At 34.6% G+C, this 17841-nt stretch overlaps 1 protein-coding gene across 6 annotated transcripts in view; it reads left to right on the top strand.

Moving 5' to 3' along the window:
• The first annotated feature begins 344 nt into the window (after positions 1 to 344).
• The window catches only part of LOC105326339 (regulating synaptic membrane exocytosis protein 2), a 42951-nt gene continuing 25454 nt past the window's right edge, over positions 345 to 17841 (top strand). Inside the window, exons 1-6 of one of the 6 annotated variants that reach the window (XM_011426315.4) lie at positions 350 to 1225; positions 3208 to 3424; positions 8628 to 8672; positions 12298 to 12920; positions 15855 to 16621; positions 17244 to 17332. In XM_011426315.4, the coding sequence (XP_011424617.3) occupies positions 1086 to 1225; positions 3208 to 3424; positions 8628 to 8672; positions 12298 to 12920; positions 15855 to 16621; positions 17244 to 17332 (1881 nt within the window). In that variant the 5' untranslated portion in view covers positions 350 to 1085. Of the gene's footprint in view, positions 1226 to 3207; positions 3425 to 8627; positions 8673 to 12297; positions 12921 to 15854; positions 16622 to 17243; positions 17333 to 17841 lie in introns of all 6 variants that reach the window. The other 5 variants (XM_011426313.4, XM_011426312.4, XM_020066405.3 and 2 more) reach the window with 5 other exon arrangements.

The raw sequence follows: 17841 nt of genomic DNA, 5'->3' as shown, positions 1-17841 counted from the left end.
GAGTTATCTATCTGTGTCCATATCACAGGATTGCTAACATTGTGAGAATGGGGTAGAGGGTACTTCAGTTTACAACCGCATTGTTATCTTAGAGAAAGTGATATCAAGTAATACAGAGCAACAATAAAACTCCAAGATGATAGTCATCGACCGGCGTACAGCAGCTGTTGGAACGACTGTGAATTGAGCTCCCTAGTTTAGACTCAAGCTTAGTCATCATGGTATATATAAGTACAGACCAATGCATTACGAAATAGACTGACAACTGCGCCTGGCCGTGATATTTCACTTCTGACAATGATGCCTTTGGTCTCAATTTGATACATAACAGGTGAAACTAGGCAAGGTGATAATCGATCAAAGAAAATCTGGGGTCATTGTTGGAAAGTCGATAGATCGATCCACTATTTTTAAACTTCGGCCTATATTTGCCCCCAAAGCGATACAAAATAGCTTAGGGAAAATGAACATACTGGATATTTTCCTTGCATCGTTAGATCGCTCTATGATGCTGAATTCAGGCGCCATCGTCACGAAGATGCTTGCCATTCCCGCGAGGAAGGCAATTCCACGGTCTGTCGTTATTATGTTATAATATGCATATATCGACGGTTTGAAAGAATACGTTTGCTGGTCGTATACATTAAATAGAGTCTCAATGGACTACGGGCGCGATAAATGAACAGAAATCGATATCCATTCTCCAAGTAGTGCATCCACAGAACTCGCCGATATCTTGACGTCACGAACATCCTGGAAGATGATTGGCGGTCTTGACATAAATATTTAATAAGTGTCGCATAGTTAATGTCGCGAAATAGATTACCGATATTTCACAAATGATCTCAACTATAACGTTTTCAACTAGCTGGAGGTCATTTGACAAAATGAAAATCATACAATTTTGATAGTGAGAATATCTAGGCAAAAAGAATTGAAAAAAAAATGTAGAAAGTGAGGAGTATTCCGAGAGCCGTTTTTCTCTGTCCGGATTGGATATATCTATGTATATTAATGTTGAATCTAGTGTATTCATAGCATCTGTATCGGGATTTGAATATACAGGAGGATAGATCAACTCTGGCATGATGTCCACAACAAGCAGACGACCCTCCCTGCCTCCAATGCCGGACCTCTCCCATCTGGACGAGGCGGAGAGGAAGCAGATCGAAGAGGTATTGAGGAGGCAACATGAGGAGGAAGAAAAAGAACAAGAGATGATAAGGTGAGCCTATGTCGGCCGCCATTTTGTCTGCACTCTCAGGATGTAGATATTTTGGCGCGCTTGATTTGTCTACATCGGAAAACCGTTGCACACTTTTCTGCAATTTAGTGCAAAGGTGTACACTCTAAGGACATTATTTACACTCTGTATAGGGTATGGGTGAAATTGTGTACTGCATAAATTCAATATGGCTGAAAATAGTACGGAACTGGTAAAACTGCGTGGATCTATTTTTTCCAGCAGTGGGAATTAATATACCAGTATATCTGATAGATTACTTGTATCTTATATAGTGTTTTGTGTGTATATAGTAATGCATACTAGGAAGGGTTAAAAAAATTATGAGATCATGACTTGTATGTATGTGTGTATGAATGTGTTATATGTACAGTGTATTATAAAATGAAAAACTGCAAATAAAAAAAAAAAAAAAAAAAAAAAGGAAGGGTTAAATGTATCTAAAGGAAATTGTGTCCTCAAATAGCGTATGCAGATCTTAACACCAGATTGGGTTAAATTGCCTGAAACAAATACTTTATCTCCCTTTTTGTGCATAACTCAGCTATTAAAGAAAATTTAGTGGCCAAACATTGTCTTGTGTTTTAATTGTTCATCCATTTATGTTTTTTCTGCTGAAGAATTATATAACATACATATATTGAGTGTATGGGTCCATTGCAATAAAACTCTTGGATGCAAAACCAAATAACGTTACTCTCATTGAGGACAGAATTATTTTTCAGTTACTCCCCCTATTTCAGACTCTCTAGATGAAGGAAACAACAAAAATGCATTGCTTGGGACAGACTATGTTGCATGGTACTTTCCCTGCAAATATTATGTTTTGCTCAATGGCCATTCATGCCCTCTGAAGAAATATTCTTGAAATGTCTATTATTCATTGCCAATTGTAAAAGTGTCTAGGGTTATACAGTGAAATATAAAATGGAAAGGGATGCAGGATTAAAATTAACTTTCATTTTAATTTCGTTGTCAGATGGGAATTTCATTTTTGCATATCATGATCGACTGCTTGTTAACCAATGTCTTCCAAAACTGCAAAGCAGTCAAAGATCATACAACAGTTGATAATCAGCTGCATGTACAGTATGGGTATAAAAATAGAAGCAAGCGTTTCTTTTTTTTGTTACATTATTATAACTGAATAACAATTGGCCATTGCTATACATATGAAACAAAAAATGAATTTTAATCATAACCATGGTAACCAAGTAAATTACGAACTCTGAAACCATGCAGTTTAGTGCCACCCTCTTATATCAGTTTACAGCTTTTAAAAATGTTTGGTAACTGTAAAGGTCTGGGGTCAAGGTCAAAGGTAAATAAAATTCACCAAGTTCAAGGTCAGAAAGTTCACATTGGGCAATGTTTTATAACTAAAGGTACCTGATTTTGTTTCATATTGAACACTGATCTAAAGAATTAAATTCTTTCCAAAGCTTTGTATATCCTCGATCCACAGGCACCCATTCAAAGTGATGAGATGTGCTGTGTACAATGCATGATCATCATCAGTGATATTGTAATGTTAACGAGTTCAATAGGTCCGACAATTCACAACTTTGGAATAGCATGCCTATATAGTTCTTGCTATATAGATATATGCTTTGAAATGCCCAGTAGTAGTTATACCTAAACATGTAGAGTTATTATGTAAGACTTAATTAAACCAACTTTATTTATAACAACTTTATCTTGGGATTTACTGCATTGAGATAAACTGCATGGTTTGCAGCTACTAATTTCAATCAGCAAACCAGATGTAAATTCTGTGCAAAATAATATACCAGAGTTATTTGAGAACTAGTACATGGTGAGAAATATTCACGACAACAAGTCTCTTATGAACTTGCAATGATTTCTCGCACGCAAGTTAAAGGTTGGTTTAATTAACATGTCTTACATATTGCCAGATATATATCAGGAAACCTAGTACAATTAAAATATGTTTTTTTTTTCAGAAAAATGCAACAAGAGTTTGATACATACCGCCAGACAGTTGACAAAATTAACTCAGAAGCCAAAAAGCTAGGTCCCCAAGGGCAGTTGGACACAGGGGCAGTGTGTCAGATTTGTCACAAGACAAAGTTTGCTGATGGTGTGGGGCATATGTGCCATTACTGCCAGCTAAAATCCTGTGCCAGGTGTGGAGGAAGAATGACGGTCAAACAAAACAAGGTACAGCTTAAACTTCCATTTCCTTTGGATTAAAGAATAAATTCATTAATTGGCCTGATATTTTGATTCCTATTCAAGTATAACAGGTTTTTTTTCTATGTATGATATAACTTTAAAGGGGTAATTTGCTTGAAAATATTATTTGGACCTTTGAAATTACCCCATCATGAAGTGCTATGATTTCCATTGTTTGGTATCCATTTGTGTATTAATGTGATAAAGTTCAGCATGAGGATTTGACTCCTTAACAGACCATGCAGTGTTGTATTTTACAATTGTATTAAGATATATATAAACTAAAGTTCTGAAGTAAATACATTTGTGAATAAAAATAAGAATATAATGTTTGTAGCATTATATATCTATGTATACATCATACTGTCCTTGGTTTGGTTTTTTCATACTAATGTAGAGGTAGATAATATAATAATAATATAATGATATATATAGAAGTAATAATGATATACAATGTATATAGAAGTAAGACTCCAAAGTCCGATGGTCACGCCAAAATCCGATGGTCTAGTTGCCCCAAAGTTCGCTGGTTTGGTACCAGTATGAACGCCAAAGTCCGATGGTGACAGAATATCATGATAACCTCAAGGCCGGGTAACATCGTAATAGCATTTCAAGATCAACAAGATGAAAGCAGCAGCTAGGCTGTCTGGGCAATTAACAGATACGTTTTAAAAAAATTGAAGAAAATATGATAGAGAGACAAATGATCTCGATCCGAAGCAAGTTCTAGTTTGATTGAAATGAGGTGCTTAACATTGTAAATTAAAGGTGAAACTATCGTAATGGGAAAGTGTTACTGTGGAGGATTGCAAAAACGAAAAAGTGCATATTGTGTCAAAGTACCTGTTACACCTCTTAAAATGTGCTTTAAATGTCAATGATGATCATCAATCAAGATACATGTAGAGAACTTGCTGCAGGTCTGTAGCTCCCGGTCTGAATATATTCGGATGGACGACCTCATCCATCCGAATTTTTTCAAACTGGGAGCTACAGACCTGCAGCTAAAAGAGAATATGGGGTAGCTAGGGGCTGTTTGATTGAAATAGTTAACCCCATAAGCCAAGTTTTTACTCATTAGTCTCAATGCAATTTGAATGTATTTTATTCTAATAGCCTACTTTAGTTTATCATTACACATACAGATGGACCAAATGCATTAAAAAAACAATCTATGTGCATTTATTAGTCTAATTAGAACCATCAGCCTTTGCCATGTCACACCATCAGACTTTGGCGTATCAAACCATCTATGTTTGTTGCAGTTCTTGAACTTTGGTGTGACCATTTGACTTTTCAGTCCCATCGCACTTTGGAGTCTTACATATATACAGCAAATTAGCTAGGAGAAATGATAGTCAGAAATAATTGTTTTACAGTGTATTATAATCTATAGTGTTGCTGTTACGTCTGTAAATTTATAATCTATTCTCCAATCTCATGTGAAACTTCTTTCTAAAATTTAAATATGAAACTTATGGATACTTTACACATACACACTCTCTCTCTCTCTCTCTCTCTCTCTCTCTCTCTCTCTCATGTAATATGCATGCATGTATATGTACATATATACTCGCATACGTGTGACTTATTTTTTTTCCCCAATTTTGAAAAAATTACACATTGGGAAGTTCACTTATTTACCTTCAAGTGCCAAGTCAGTGGTGGAGTATGCTTTTCATTGTTACAGATCCTTTTCATTTGTTATTTGATCATATATGGCACACATGGGATAAAAAGCAATACACAGCTCTATTGTTATCCTGTGAAACTGAATGCTTGCTGTCTGAATTTTCTAGTTAATAATTTACCATTATATTGATAATTTTATGCTTCTGGCTCTTTGTACTGGTACAAAGTTGAGAAAAATGTTGCTTAATTATTTGATTATGATTCTTACTAAATTCCAATCTGATGTTCATACTCATCAGCAATAAAGGCATTTTTATGTTTTTTAAGGAAATCTAGCTGATTCTTTTGAGTTATACATGTATTGTATGGAGGTGAAAAGCATTCATACAGTGCTCAGGTGTCACAATTGTGGGGACTAGTATTTTTTTTCATTGGGGGGGGGGGTCGCCTTGAAATTGGTAAAATAGTTATCTCTTAATTATTTTATAACAGCATAGAATCAAACATTTATTTGATAATCATACAACACACCCCTCTCCTTTCTTACATCATATGACCTTGAGTCTTTGAAAAGTTGAATCTAGGAACATTGCAGACATTAGGTCAATACTGTACTGCAGTACTGCTACAGCTTGGCCAAGGAGTAGATGTTTGCACACCAGTACTACTACACATAATATTGAACCAGTGTGAAAGCCAGCGTCTAGATTGGCATATGTTAAACTGCTGTTATCTCTATTCAAGAAAATCTGCAATCAATATATGGAACTATCCCAGAATGGTATGAAATGGGGAGTGTTAGGTTCTGAAGGCCGCCATTGTGTGCCCACTAGGGTATTTAAACATTTTGAAGCATGTTTTGATGCTGCTATAGCTTTGTACATGGGAGTTTAATGTCATTTGTTTCATCAGTTTAATAACATGATTGCTAATATAGCTTTTAAAAAAACTAACTAATGAATAAATGAACAAGAAATTGAATATACCAGCTTTTAATTGGTACAGAAGTATTACATGTTTTCTGCTGCTAAATATTTGAGAATACCTGTCCAGTTTCCATATATGAAGTCAACGGAAAATTAAAAAAAAAAAATGTACATCAGAGACATATCAAAGAACAGAAATTTGAAAATTCCTATATAGTTCCAGACGTTGCCACTATGTTAGCATTTTACTCTCAATCATTTGGTTTCTTTCCTTGCAATGGGGTGAATACCTTAAATCTAACAGATACAGTTGCTGTATACACATTTCTGCTGAGTAGGCTTAATATTGGCTATTTTTCCTCAAGTCTGTAGTTGCATTTACATTTACAATAGCTGAATTGTGGAGCAATGGATACCATCATGAGAATTAAGCTAATCAATACACTGTACAGTTTTCACTTTGTGCAAATACTCGGCATTACTTCCATCCATCTGGCATCACTCCATCATATTAAACTTATAATCTACATATATGACAAAATGATATAATTTTGGAAGTATTTGTATGACATTTGAATAATATGAAATCAACCAGAGGCCATTACATCTAATTCAACCTTATAAGCGAGTCTGACTAATGCCTGCATGGTTTTCTGAAAGGCTTTATAGGAATAATGCTGTTTTTGTAAATATCTATGTTTGTTAAGAATGTTATATACTATTAATGTCATAAAAGATTATCTGAGAGTTTTAAGATTTCACATCAAAATTATACAGCCTTAACCAATTTAAGAATAGGAATAATTCTATACAAACCATTATTCTAAAATGGTATTTTGCTACAATATACCGTAGATGGTACTGCAGAAGAATTGTGAACATCGTTTTTTTTTAATCAGAAAGTTAATTACTTTGTTTTTCTAAGTTGGAGATGAGAACATTGGGCATGTAGTTATTGGGAAAATTTAATATATTCTTTTCTCTGTCTGCAGATTATAATAACAGTGTCATAAAAATAAAGAGAAAAGTGAGCTTGTTGTGATTCATTTATTGTCAGAGTGTAACAGTTGGCTGTAATTGTTTTGTTTTTGGTTTTTTTGTGAGGATTTTGAAGCCAAGCTGTTCTTGTTTACTTTGATTCACAAATAAGGAGCAGTTATCACACATTGCTTACTTGTCCATAACAATATTTTTGTAACAATCATGACAATATTTAATGTTGCAAGTGTGTATTGATCAATAGTTCATCGAGTCAAATGCAATTTTAAAAAAAATCATCATAATTTGAAAAAAGGAGAGGATTCATGAATTTGAGATGCAGTTAATACTAAATCAGAATTACTTATGGACAATTTTCTGTGCTTTTCATTTAGAATTGGTTGTGTACATTTTCTCAAAGCTGGACATCAGACCATTATGAGGGGAAGAGTGGCCTTATTACCATCCCTCACGCTCACATAGCATTGCAGTACAATTGTACATTCACAGAATTTCATTAGACTGTAAAACTGTCAAGTTACATGTTAATAAGAGTATTAAAATATACATAATCGACAGAATTAACTTTGCATCTTATGATCGTATATAATGATATCATTCTTGTGTATTCAGGTTTCAATAATTCAAGCAAATTAAAAAACGTACAGTATAAATATTAGTAACAATTTTTTTGGTGAACATTTGTAAAAAGTCCCAAATGTGAAAGAAAAACAGAAGAAAAACTCTTATGTAAGAGTCGATCATGTACACGATATTCAGTGTACACTTGCCACTTGGGTACTAGCTACACTGTGAAAGATAATGAGGGTAAATTGAAGAACTGGGATCTGGACTGCAGGAGTGCTGTATAAGTTGGACAATTGTTTTTAAAAAAAGATTGAAATATTGGCTGTAAATGTTTTTTTGTTGTGTGCCTTTTTAGATAATTTAGCCGATAGGTTGTGGTTGAATTTCTCTTAATTATGGCATTTGAGAGAGTGGTATGGTCTGTCAGCACAGCGAGATCAATAGTGTGTATGTAGATAACAAAGGGAAGGGAAATTACGTGGCTTACTGGGTCGATGGTGATACCATGCATCCTATTGCATCCTATTGATCAGTGCGGGGGAAGATCATCAGAAAACGGAACCTTTGCTTTACAGACTCGTTCGTATTAGTCCAAATTCTCATATATCCTTACTGGTGCACACCCCTGCAAAGCAAGGTGCATCGTTATCCCCCACTGCTGTTTGAAATGGTGCACTACAAATTTGTTGGTGATAAAATTAAGCTAGGGACCTCATAATCTTTCATATTATTTAGCGTAAACTGTGTAGAAATTCTGCACAAGTTAGAATTTGTTTAAATGAATACCATATAATTTTAAAATGATAAATTGAAATAATATAAAATACCTGATAAATCAATAATAATATTAAAATAAGAACTTCAAAGTATTTAATGATATTTATATATGCTATTTATATAGAAATTCTGCATTTCAGAATTGATGTTTTCATAAAATTTATACTGGTACATAATCATTAAAGGAGTTATGTATCAGTCTGTATTTGTTTGATGTGACTCAATAACCACTGAAAACGTCTGATTGTCATCATGACCATGCTTTCTTCTTTTCTGTCTGTTAGAAAATGGAAGATACTCCCCCAGTACCTGTCAACAAACCACCAACTGTAAGTTCAGACATTGGCTGTTGTAAAGTCCTTTTTCATTGGTCAGTTCCATCATCACCATCATCATCCAATTCAGTCAATAGCCTCTAATAGTCATTTCCAATAGTTGAACTCATGCTTGACTTAAACAAATAATATTAACATATGTGTACTGGATTCCAATGAATCAAAACCGCCTGACCAATAACTGAAGAAACTTATGAAATCTGTAACAATTAAAAATCCCATTTTACAATATTGATTGTGGTTATAGCTAGTTTTGCAACCATTTGTGTAATCATGCATCTTCACCTAACATCTCCATCATAATGCATGGGAACTGTCTGTTTGCATTTTATCTCGATAAAACCATTTCAATAGGCCTAGCTAATATAATTTCTGTTTTTAATGATTGAGTGTTTGATTGGTTGATTATGTGGCATGATGTGGATTTTGTGTATTAACTAAACACTTGTTAGTTTTTTTTTGTCTACCAGGCATCTTGCCATAAAAATATATATGCTGCAGTAGCATTTAATTTTGAGTGTAATTTGTGAACAGTTGATGATTATTTGTGGTTTGTCATGGAGAAAAGATGTGATTGCATGAAGATGAAATAAAGTACTGGTATAAATGAATTACCTGTATATACATCTAGTTACAACACTGTAGATGTTTTGAACATATTTTATTCACACAATATATAAAAGCTAGGTTTGAACAAAAGTTCTTGCATCTTTTTCAAAGAGATTCTCACTCCATTGTTGCATGGGGTACATCTCTTTTGAGAGCACCTGTAACATGCTTTTAAAGAAACAGTCAAGACATTGTTTTCCATGTAAGATTTCCATTATGAGTATATATATAGACTTCACAACAATACAGTGGTCATGTAGTGATTGATTTGCAGTGTTTTCTGTGTGCATTTCTTTATTTTTGAATTTCAACTTTTTAAGAGAGTTTAAATCTTATGTATGAGTATATGCTCAAATAAGGTAATCTTTATAGCATTTATGTATGGCACCCACTCAATGGTTTCCATTTCTTTTAGTTTAAAACCTGTTTCAGTGATGATTCTTTTCTGATATTTAGTGGAATTCTGCTAATTTGAATCAAAGAATCCGATATTTGTTAATTCTACGATATTCCACTTCTTTTTTTTTAGCAGTCATTTTTCGTTTTTGTCGGTTTTGAGAAAAGATCAAGTTGTTTAGTCTGTGATCATGTCTGCATCAACTAGACGCTTGCTTTTATATCCTAGTAAGGTAAACGCAAATGTCATGGTGATTGAGTATTCCTTTTTAACATGGCGCGGTTTATCCTGCCAGGCCATGATGTTAAATTTATTTCAGGCTAATTTGAGTTTACTAAAACTTAAATTTTGTTAGCATCGCGCTCAACCCCCAGCCTATTTCAGCAATTTTAAACAATTTACAGAATCATCATTGCTGTTTTCAGAAAAGCAGAAAATTACCATTTTATATGCTCTAATATGAGACTGAATCTTAATCCATAAATACTACTCAATATGCAGTACAATTAAATAAGAAAATCTATAACAGTTACTGTTTCTGTGCAATTCAACTGTACATGCATACACTGTATACAGGGTTATTTTCGCTCCTCTACACTTGCAAACTGTTTCGCCAAGTCTTGAATTCGCCCAGTTGCGGTTGTGTTAACAGAGATATTATTTGTGACAAAGAATTTGCCCAGTCTTAAATTCACCCTCTGACAATGATGGGGCGAAAGGGGCAAAAATATAACGAGGGCGAATATTACCCTGTATACAGTTTATCAGATGACCAACATGAAAATGGCCAAACATTTTTTTAAGTAGTACATGTAAGTACTCTGAAGGCTGTGCCTCTGGAAATTATAGTTTTGATCATGCATGATACAGTATGCAGCAAGAAATTGAAGGATTAATGGCTAGCAAAGATTGATAGATTTCTTACTTTAAAGTTCAAGAGATCAAAACAGTTGCTTATGATTTATTAGTAACTGAAAGTACAAATATGAAATAAGATAAGTTAATTATTAACCATTATTAGCTAAGGGAGGATAGTGAGATGGCTGCAATGCAGGAAATAGGTTTCCTATGAAAGTCAAATTGTGCATAGTATAACACATTATTATAAAGTATCATTAAACAAACTATAAACACCATCTCATCAAGGAAGTAAGGATCTGTCTCGGTGGAAATTCGCAGTACCAAGGGAATTGTGGGAGGTAGAGGGAGGCAGTAATGGAAAATTTATCGGCCTGGTCCCTCATGAAATATTCACTGTCACAGAAAAGCTAGCACTTGTTCCCACCCACACCAAATGTCAAGCACTGGCAGAATAATATAATGTGAGCATCATGCTGATGGAGGGCCAAAAGTACCAATAAAATGTCGGAAGATGTAACGGTTTGACAGCCCTGTGACATTTCAATCAGGGATAAAACCATATGCTTTGGATGTTCAAGTGCAGGGGTATTGATTCTCAGAATATAGTTGAGACTCTTTTTGTTTTTCTTCATTTCTTCTTCTCTAATACTGAAATTTCAAGTTGCAAAGACATATATGGTCTTGTTTATGTATCATTGAAATTAAAGTTATGTTATATGGTTGCACTATTTACTGGTAAAATGTTGATGAAATGAAAATTCTGATTAATTCATTGTTGCAGGTATATACAGCTACTTAGCCTATTGTACATAGAGTTTATTGAGATCTGTTGTAGATGCATTTAGAGCCATTTTAACAAGTGCTTGGACTATTATTCAAACTCTAATTTGATGAAGGCAGGGTCTTTTTATGGTTAACTGTCCAGTCGTTGGCCAATAGATATCAAATACATTGAACAAATGCGCACTGACACTAAAATGTCAAAATTTATTCACGCAGGGCTGTATATTTCATTAAAATGTCCAAACTTAGTGATGCAGGACTATATTTCGATTACACACAATTGAGCAGACCTTGAAAAAACATTCTGAAAACTCAGTATTTTTCTGTACATACAGTTTGTTTTGATAAGCAAATTTGATATTTACATACCGCCGAAAGTAAAAAAAAAAGGGGCTCTATTACAATTGCTGAAATATCAAAACCTCATTCAGTTATTCAGTGATTATCTTTCTATTATTTATTTTAAAAGATTTTAAACAAATTATAGGAATATATATGTACAAAAATTCTCTGTCCAATTGCAAACTTTTACTCAAACCTCAAGAAATTTTTTATTCAAATAAAATGACATTGAGTATGTTGGATTTGCATGAGAGTATTAGCTGTACACTGAAGAATTTCTCTATTTCTGAGAAGTGAAGAGTAATAATGAATTTCATTTCTTCGTCATTGTTTAGTAAGTGTTGTACCTTAAATATCAACATTTTTTTTTTTAATATTCAGACTATTAAAGTCTTCTGAGAGAGAATTTGTATGCAATTTGATTAGGTGACCAGTCAAGTATTCAAAGGAGATATCAAAATGTTGGCCAAGTGGCAATAGATGATTATATAATCATTGCTTACAAGTGGAAATCAACAATTTGCCGGAAGCTTATGGGTCTCTTGATTGGTTTATGTTGTTTTCTAAGATGCTGTAAGAATTTAAAATAGTAAAAAAGATTGATTTGTTCCTAATCTCTTTTTTTAGACTGTCTGGGCCTGTAATCTTTGTCGCAAAAAACAGGATCTATTGGCGAAAACAGGTGCTTGGTACCATGGGGGGATGGCCAAGCCAGTGCAGCTTGGGATTGATGCTCAGTCGGGCAGTGACACTGGTTCAATCAAGGTGGACATAAGTCCTCAGAACGAAAAGAGACCCAAATTGTACGAAAAGAAACTAGACGGAACTCCTTCAGGGTCCGACAAAGAGAATATGAACTCTGGGCCGCGAGGACCACCTCACCCAAAGGAGGGCATAAGGAGGCAGTCATCGCTGGATACTGGCAGTACACAGCACAGTCGTGGACGCCACAGTGAACAGTATGCGTTAGCTCCGGAGGATGGTGATAAATTACGGGAACATGGACCGGAGCGGGGAAGAAATCGTGACCGTTCTCCTGCCTCTAGAAGACATTACAGTGAAACAAGGCTATCAGAGACAGATAGAAGATTTGCTCAAGAATTCCGACATGGTGAACGATTGGGAAGGGGGGAGGGGCCATCACGCTCTAGGGATCCGTCTAGGGAACGAGGGGGACCAAGGGATGATATGAAAAGAGGGCGAGATAGTCACATCGACAAACGAGTACGAGATGGGCCTAGAGATCCCAGGTAATGTTGTCCATACTATTTTCATGATATAGTTTGAAAGAAAATTTCTACACATAATTTAAACATCCCGCTGATGAATAAGTTAACCGAAAACTGATTGGGAAGATGTTTTGTTTTGATTTTATGTTAAATGTCCATTTGCCATTCATTTTCACTACTCCATTTTGAAAAGAGAATACCGGTACTGTAAAGTCCTTATTTACATGATTACTTATTCTGTGATTCCGCTGTTTTAAACTGTTTTACTGTAAAGTGAAAATTCAAATTGTTAGAATATATTATAAAACTCTAAGCACCAAGTTTTTGGTAAAAATTCATATACAGTAAAACACGCTTATAACGAAGTCCCAGGGACGGGCGATTTAAGTTCATTATAAGCGTAATTGTTATATCCGTCAAGTTTACAACATGAAATAGAATCTTGGGGAATGAAATTCACTTCGCTGTAATTGTCAATTCATTATAAACGTGTTCGCTATAACCGTGTTTTACTGTAATTCAAAACTATCTAAAAACAAAGCAAGATTTGTCTAAAGTCAGCAAAGGTTGCTTATTGTGATTTTACATGGGTATTAATTCTTTGTTCTTAATAAGGAATTTAAAGTAAAAGCCGATCATCACATTTGACTAGGAAATATGTTAGACATCATGCGAGGCTGAAAAACTCGTGGATCTAGTATTGAATTTCAATCATTTTATTTTTCAACTATTAAAAATGATATTTTTATGCATAAGAACTATAATCTTAAAGCTATATATGCAGTATTTAATGCTACTTTTGCAATTTTGGAAGCTAGATCCAAAGTTTGTTAGCATGATGAGCTGTATGACAGAAAACTTTGTTATATGTGCAAAAGATAATCCATTCATTACTTATAAAATAAAAACTAAGGTTATTTAATGTAAGGAAAAATGGATATTTTCAGATGCGTATTTTTATAAACCTGTACCGTTTGTTCGATTTGTACATATTGGTTTGCGCAAGAAAAGTAATTAAAAAAAAAAAAACAGAATGGAGGAAGAGGCATGACTGAAACTTTGTTCATAAGAGAAAGTCATATGAAAAATAAAATTTGTTCATGATGTTCACAAAATAATTTATTCCTTCACAGAACTTTCCTTTGCAAAAAAAAGTATGTGAACAATACATATATCTGTAAACATATAAACCACCATTTTTCACATCTGATCAAAGAATAGATAAAAAAGAAGGATAATATTCCTTTTTTCTGGGGCCCCTCAACCCAAAATATTCTTATATCACTTTTTCTTTCTCTTTACTGCGAATGCATACTAAGCCGTTCCAGTATAACCAACATGCTGACACTATATTTTCATGTTAATGTATTGTTCACATGGTGAAAAACTTGCAACATCATTTAAGACTTTGGTTTTCAAAGTCTGCACCGGACGGTAAAAAAATCGTTGGAAATGAACTTTTATACTTTTAAATGCATTTGAATTAATTTTTATTACATGCATTGCAGAGAGTTAATTATAGCTTATGTACCGGTAACAAACGTCATTTCTCTTTTTAAAAACATTCATGCAGTTAATACAGAATATAAGGTTTAAAACACTTTAAAGAAATTTTTCATGCAAAGGCATGCCTCTCTCTCACTCTCTCTCTCTCTCTCTCTCTCTCATTTGACAGCTATTTTTAAATATTGAATTCATTGTTTTGATTTGGCATGTAACTGTTTCATAGTAAACCTAAAATTTTGAAAAAAGCTGTCTTGCACAGTTGGCTGTTAATTTGGTCTCAAGCCATCATATCTTTACCAGAGAGAATCCAAGAGAAATTTTGATAAGTTGACTTTTGTGAATGATACAGAGAGTATCACTTACTGGTGATTAATTCAGATGTCTAAATATAACAACAATGTAACTTGATCACTGACTAGGAGACATATATAATCGTAATTGTGGAAGATCAAGTCATAGAGCCGGAGTAAAAATAGCTTGATCAATACACTAGCTGTTATAATTATACCGTATATACTTACAATGGCAGTGCCATGTGATTTCTTTGTAGTGTATGTATTTAAATTATATATTAAAGGCTCAACACATTCTTGTAGAGAGAAAAGTCAATCCTTAACATTGATTCAATAGTCTTCTCCAAAAAAGAATGAAAAATAACATCACGATAATATCTGTATAATTACCCTTGGGGTTGATCGGGGGTTTAGTATGGGGGATTGGCTAGGCTGAAAAAGCGTTGAGGTTTCTTATTTTTAATTGCTCTGTAGATGATATAACATTTACAATATATAGCATCATGAAATTTCTTGTTTTGAAGCAAGTTGTAAATTGCTATGCACGTCAACAGACAAGGCAAATTAAGCCCTGACATAGTTTCTAGCACTTGATAAACCAGTAATGTCAATGCACACATGTCCATTGAATTTTAGGTTCTGATGACAGCCTATTCATGTGGCTATTTTAATATCATTTTGAAAAGTATCAATTTGAAAATAAAATCACAGACTGATGTTTCAGAATTCTGCATGTGCGTGTGCAGAGTGTAATAAAATTGATTTTTGGGTTAAATAAACTGTTTCTACTAGCACCTCTCTTCCCACGAATCAATATGTGGCTTAATTTCCTTTTTGAAAGTCTGTGCTTGAAAATTGCTCAAAGAGAGAAAGAAAGAGAGAGAGATAAAAGAAGAAAGATATATTTGATATGATAGTCTCAAAAATACTATTGCTGCAGTGAAAATATTTTCTGTTTGAATAATAGTAATTTAATGATGCAAACCACAAGCTAGATAATTGCATGGTATGAGTATGTGCTAGCTTCAGAAAGTATGGCCAAAATACCCATTGAAACAAATTTTGCTTAATAAATTTTAATACATGATTTTTTGTGTTAATTTAGTACTATTATATGGTAATAATTTCTTATTCTATAAAGTGTTTAAATTTTTAGAGATGAAAGGCACCGTGACCTCCATCGAAGTGAGCACGACATGGTCTACAAACGTAGCAAAGACCCTGAACACTACAGGCAACCTCCGGTGGATAGCGTGAAAGGCCATGACTATGCAGACAAGGACACAATTCGTGGCTCCAGAGAACGTGTCGACATGTTGGACGGTGACAAAAGAAGGACAAGAGACTCCTCTCTTTCTAAAGTAAACAATATGCAACCTCCCTCCGCAGGGAAAATGGATCGTGGTAGCAGTGGACGGTTATCCTCAAGACAGGAACGCCCCCCAAGGGATGCCAGTTCTAGCCGTAGATCACCCACCACCATGGATAGGGACAAAAGCAAGGAGGGGCTGGATGTGTATCACGGGGAGACCTCTAGGTCACCGAGTGTATCCTCGCGTCATAAGATCAGAAATGCGTCCCCCACAGTAAAGGACGAGAGTGGACGTCCCATTGACAGTCCCTATGGTTACTCACACAGTGTCTCCTCACACTTGGACCCCAGTACTGCTGCAGGGAAGAATTTAAGTAAGAACAATAACAACAACAACAGGAAAAAAATGGAGAACCTACGAGCCGACTCCCTGAGTTCTGACCCCTCGGACTGTGCCCGACCACCCCCACCAAAACCCCACAAACACCGCAAGGGGAACAAGAAGCAGAGACAGCATTCGCTCAGTAGTTCCGATGACGAGATAAGATCCACCCCAGAGAATTCCAGTTACGAAGGAGAAGAAGAGAGCGAGAGTATTGTTAGTGAAAAAGGTAAGTAGCTCTAATGATTTCTGCAGTGTATAAGTAAGATAGTCCATCGTTTATGCTGAACAGATTCAATTTGAAAACAGATCTTACTTATTTAGAATCAGGTTAGTCATAATTGTTTTTAATGAAATGAGACACCTGGAATTGATTTAAAATGTTAAATAAAGAAACAATTTCTTGTGATTTCATTGTCAAGTTTAAAACTGGCATTTTGCATGATCTTTTAAAGTCTTTAAAACAAAATAATTTTATTTCAAATTGACACATCATTTAATTGCTAACAACACATTTTGGTGTAGGTTATTTCAAATTTCTATAACAGCTAGATTTTAGAATTTTCATTTGTGAAACTGATTTTCATGAATAAGAAATTGATGTCGTTGTTATGATGAATTTAATTTTCTGGTCAGCTCTTAATTGTCCAATCACTGGAGCTATTCAAGTCTCAGGAAACGCCTGATATTATTATTGATATGAATTATTATTCTGGTGTATTTAAGCAAAAGATCATTTTTTCTCTCTTTCTCTTAATTCATGCCATGAAGCAAAAAAAAAAAAAGCATAGATATTATGAATTGAGCATTCTTATAACTAACATTTGGCCCTTATATATCCCTGGCATCAGCAAATGTATGCCTAGGGGAGTTAGAAATGGGAGAGGAAAGATGGAGAAAGGATGAGATATTAGCAGCTAAGATTAAAAAGTTTCTGTCGGTGAGTTTGCATGCTGTCCATGTGTCTGTGTGTATAGTGCTGGGATGGGACACAACTGTCTCTGTTGCTATGCATTATTATAATACGGAGTAAATTTATCTGGCTTCCAAGCTAAATTGCTCCAGACTGCCTTAATATTAGCTTTTCAAAGCAGAACTATTGGGAAAACTGCAGATCGAGTTGTTTGTACAGCTATTGATCCGACAAAAATTCATCATATTGCCTCACTAGGGAGGGAGGGGAAGATCTGGCCTAGCTTGTATCTGAGGATGAGCAGTGTTTGTTTTTGGCTGTTTTTTATTACATTAATTATTTCAGATTAAGAACTTTACCATGAATTCTACTCCTTATTTATATATAAGGTCAAGCAGTTCGAATATATATAACACACAACTGACAAGTATGATTACTATGCTCCGGCTGCTGAAGTTCGCTATATTAGCGTTCTGCGTCTTGTTATGGCCTATACTGATTAATATAGTGTCTAGACGGATGTCACATGTACAGCT

The sequence above is a fragment of the Magallana gigas genome, chromosome 5 (assembly GCF_963853765.1).
Source record: "Magallana gigas chromosome 5, xbMagGiga1.1, whole genome shotgun sequence".
Lineage (NCBI taxonomy): Eukaryota > Metazoa > Mollusca > Bivalvia > Ostreida > Ostreidae > Magallana > Magallana gigas.
Note: the sequence above shows the minus strand (reverse complement) of the source record. Positions and strands in the feature narration are given on the sequence as shown.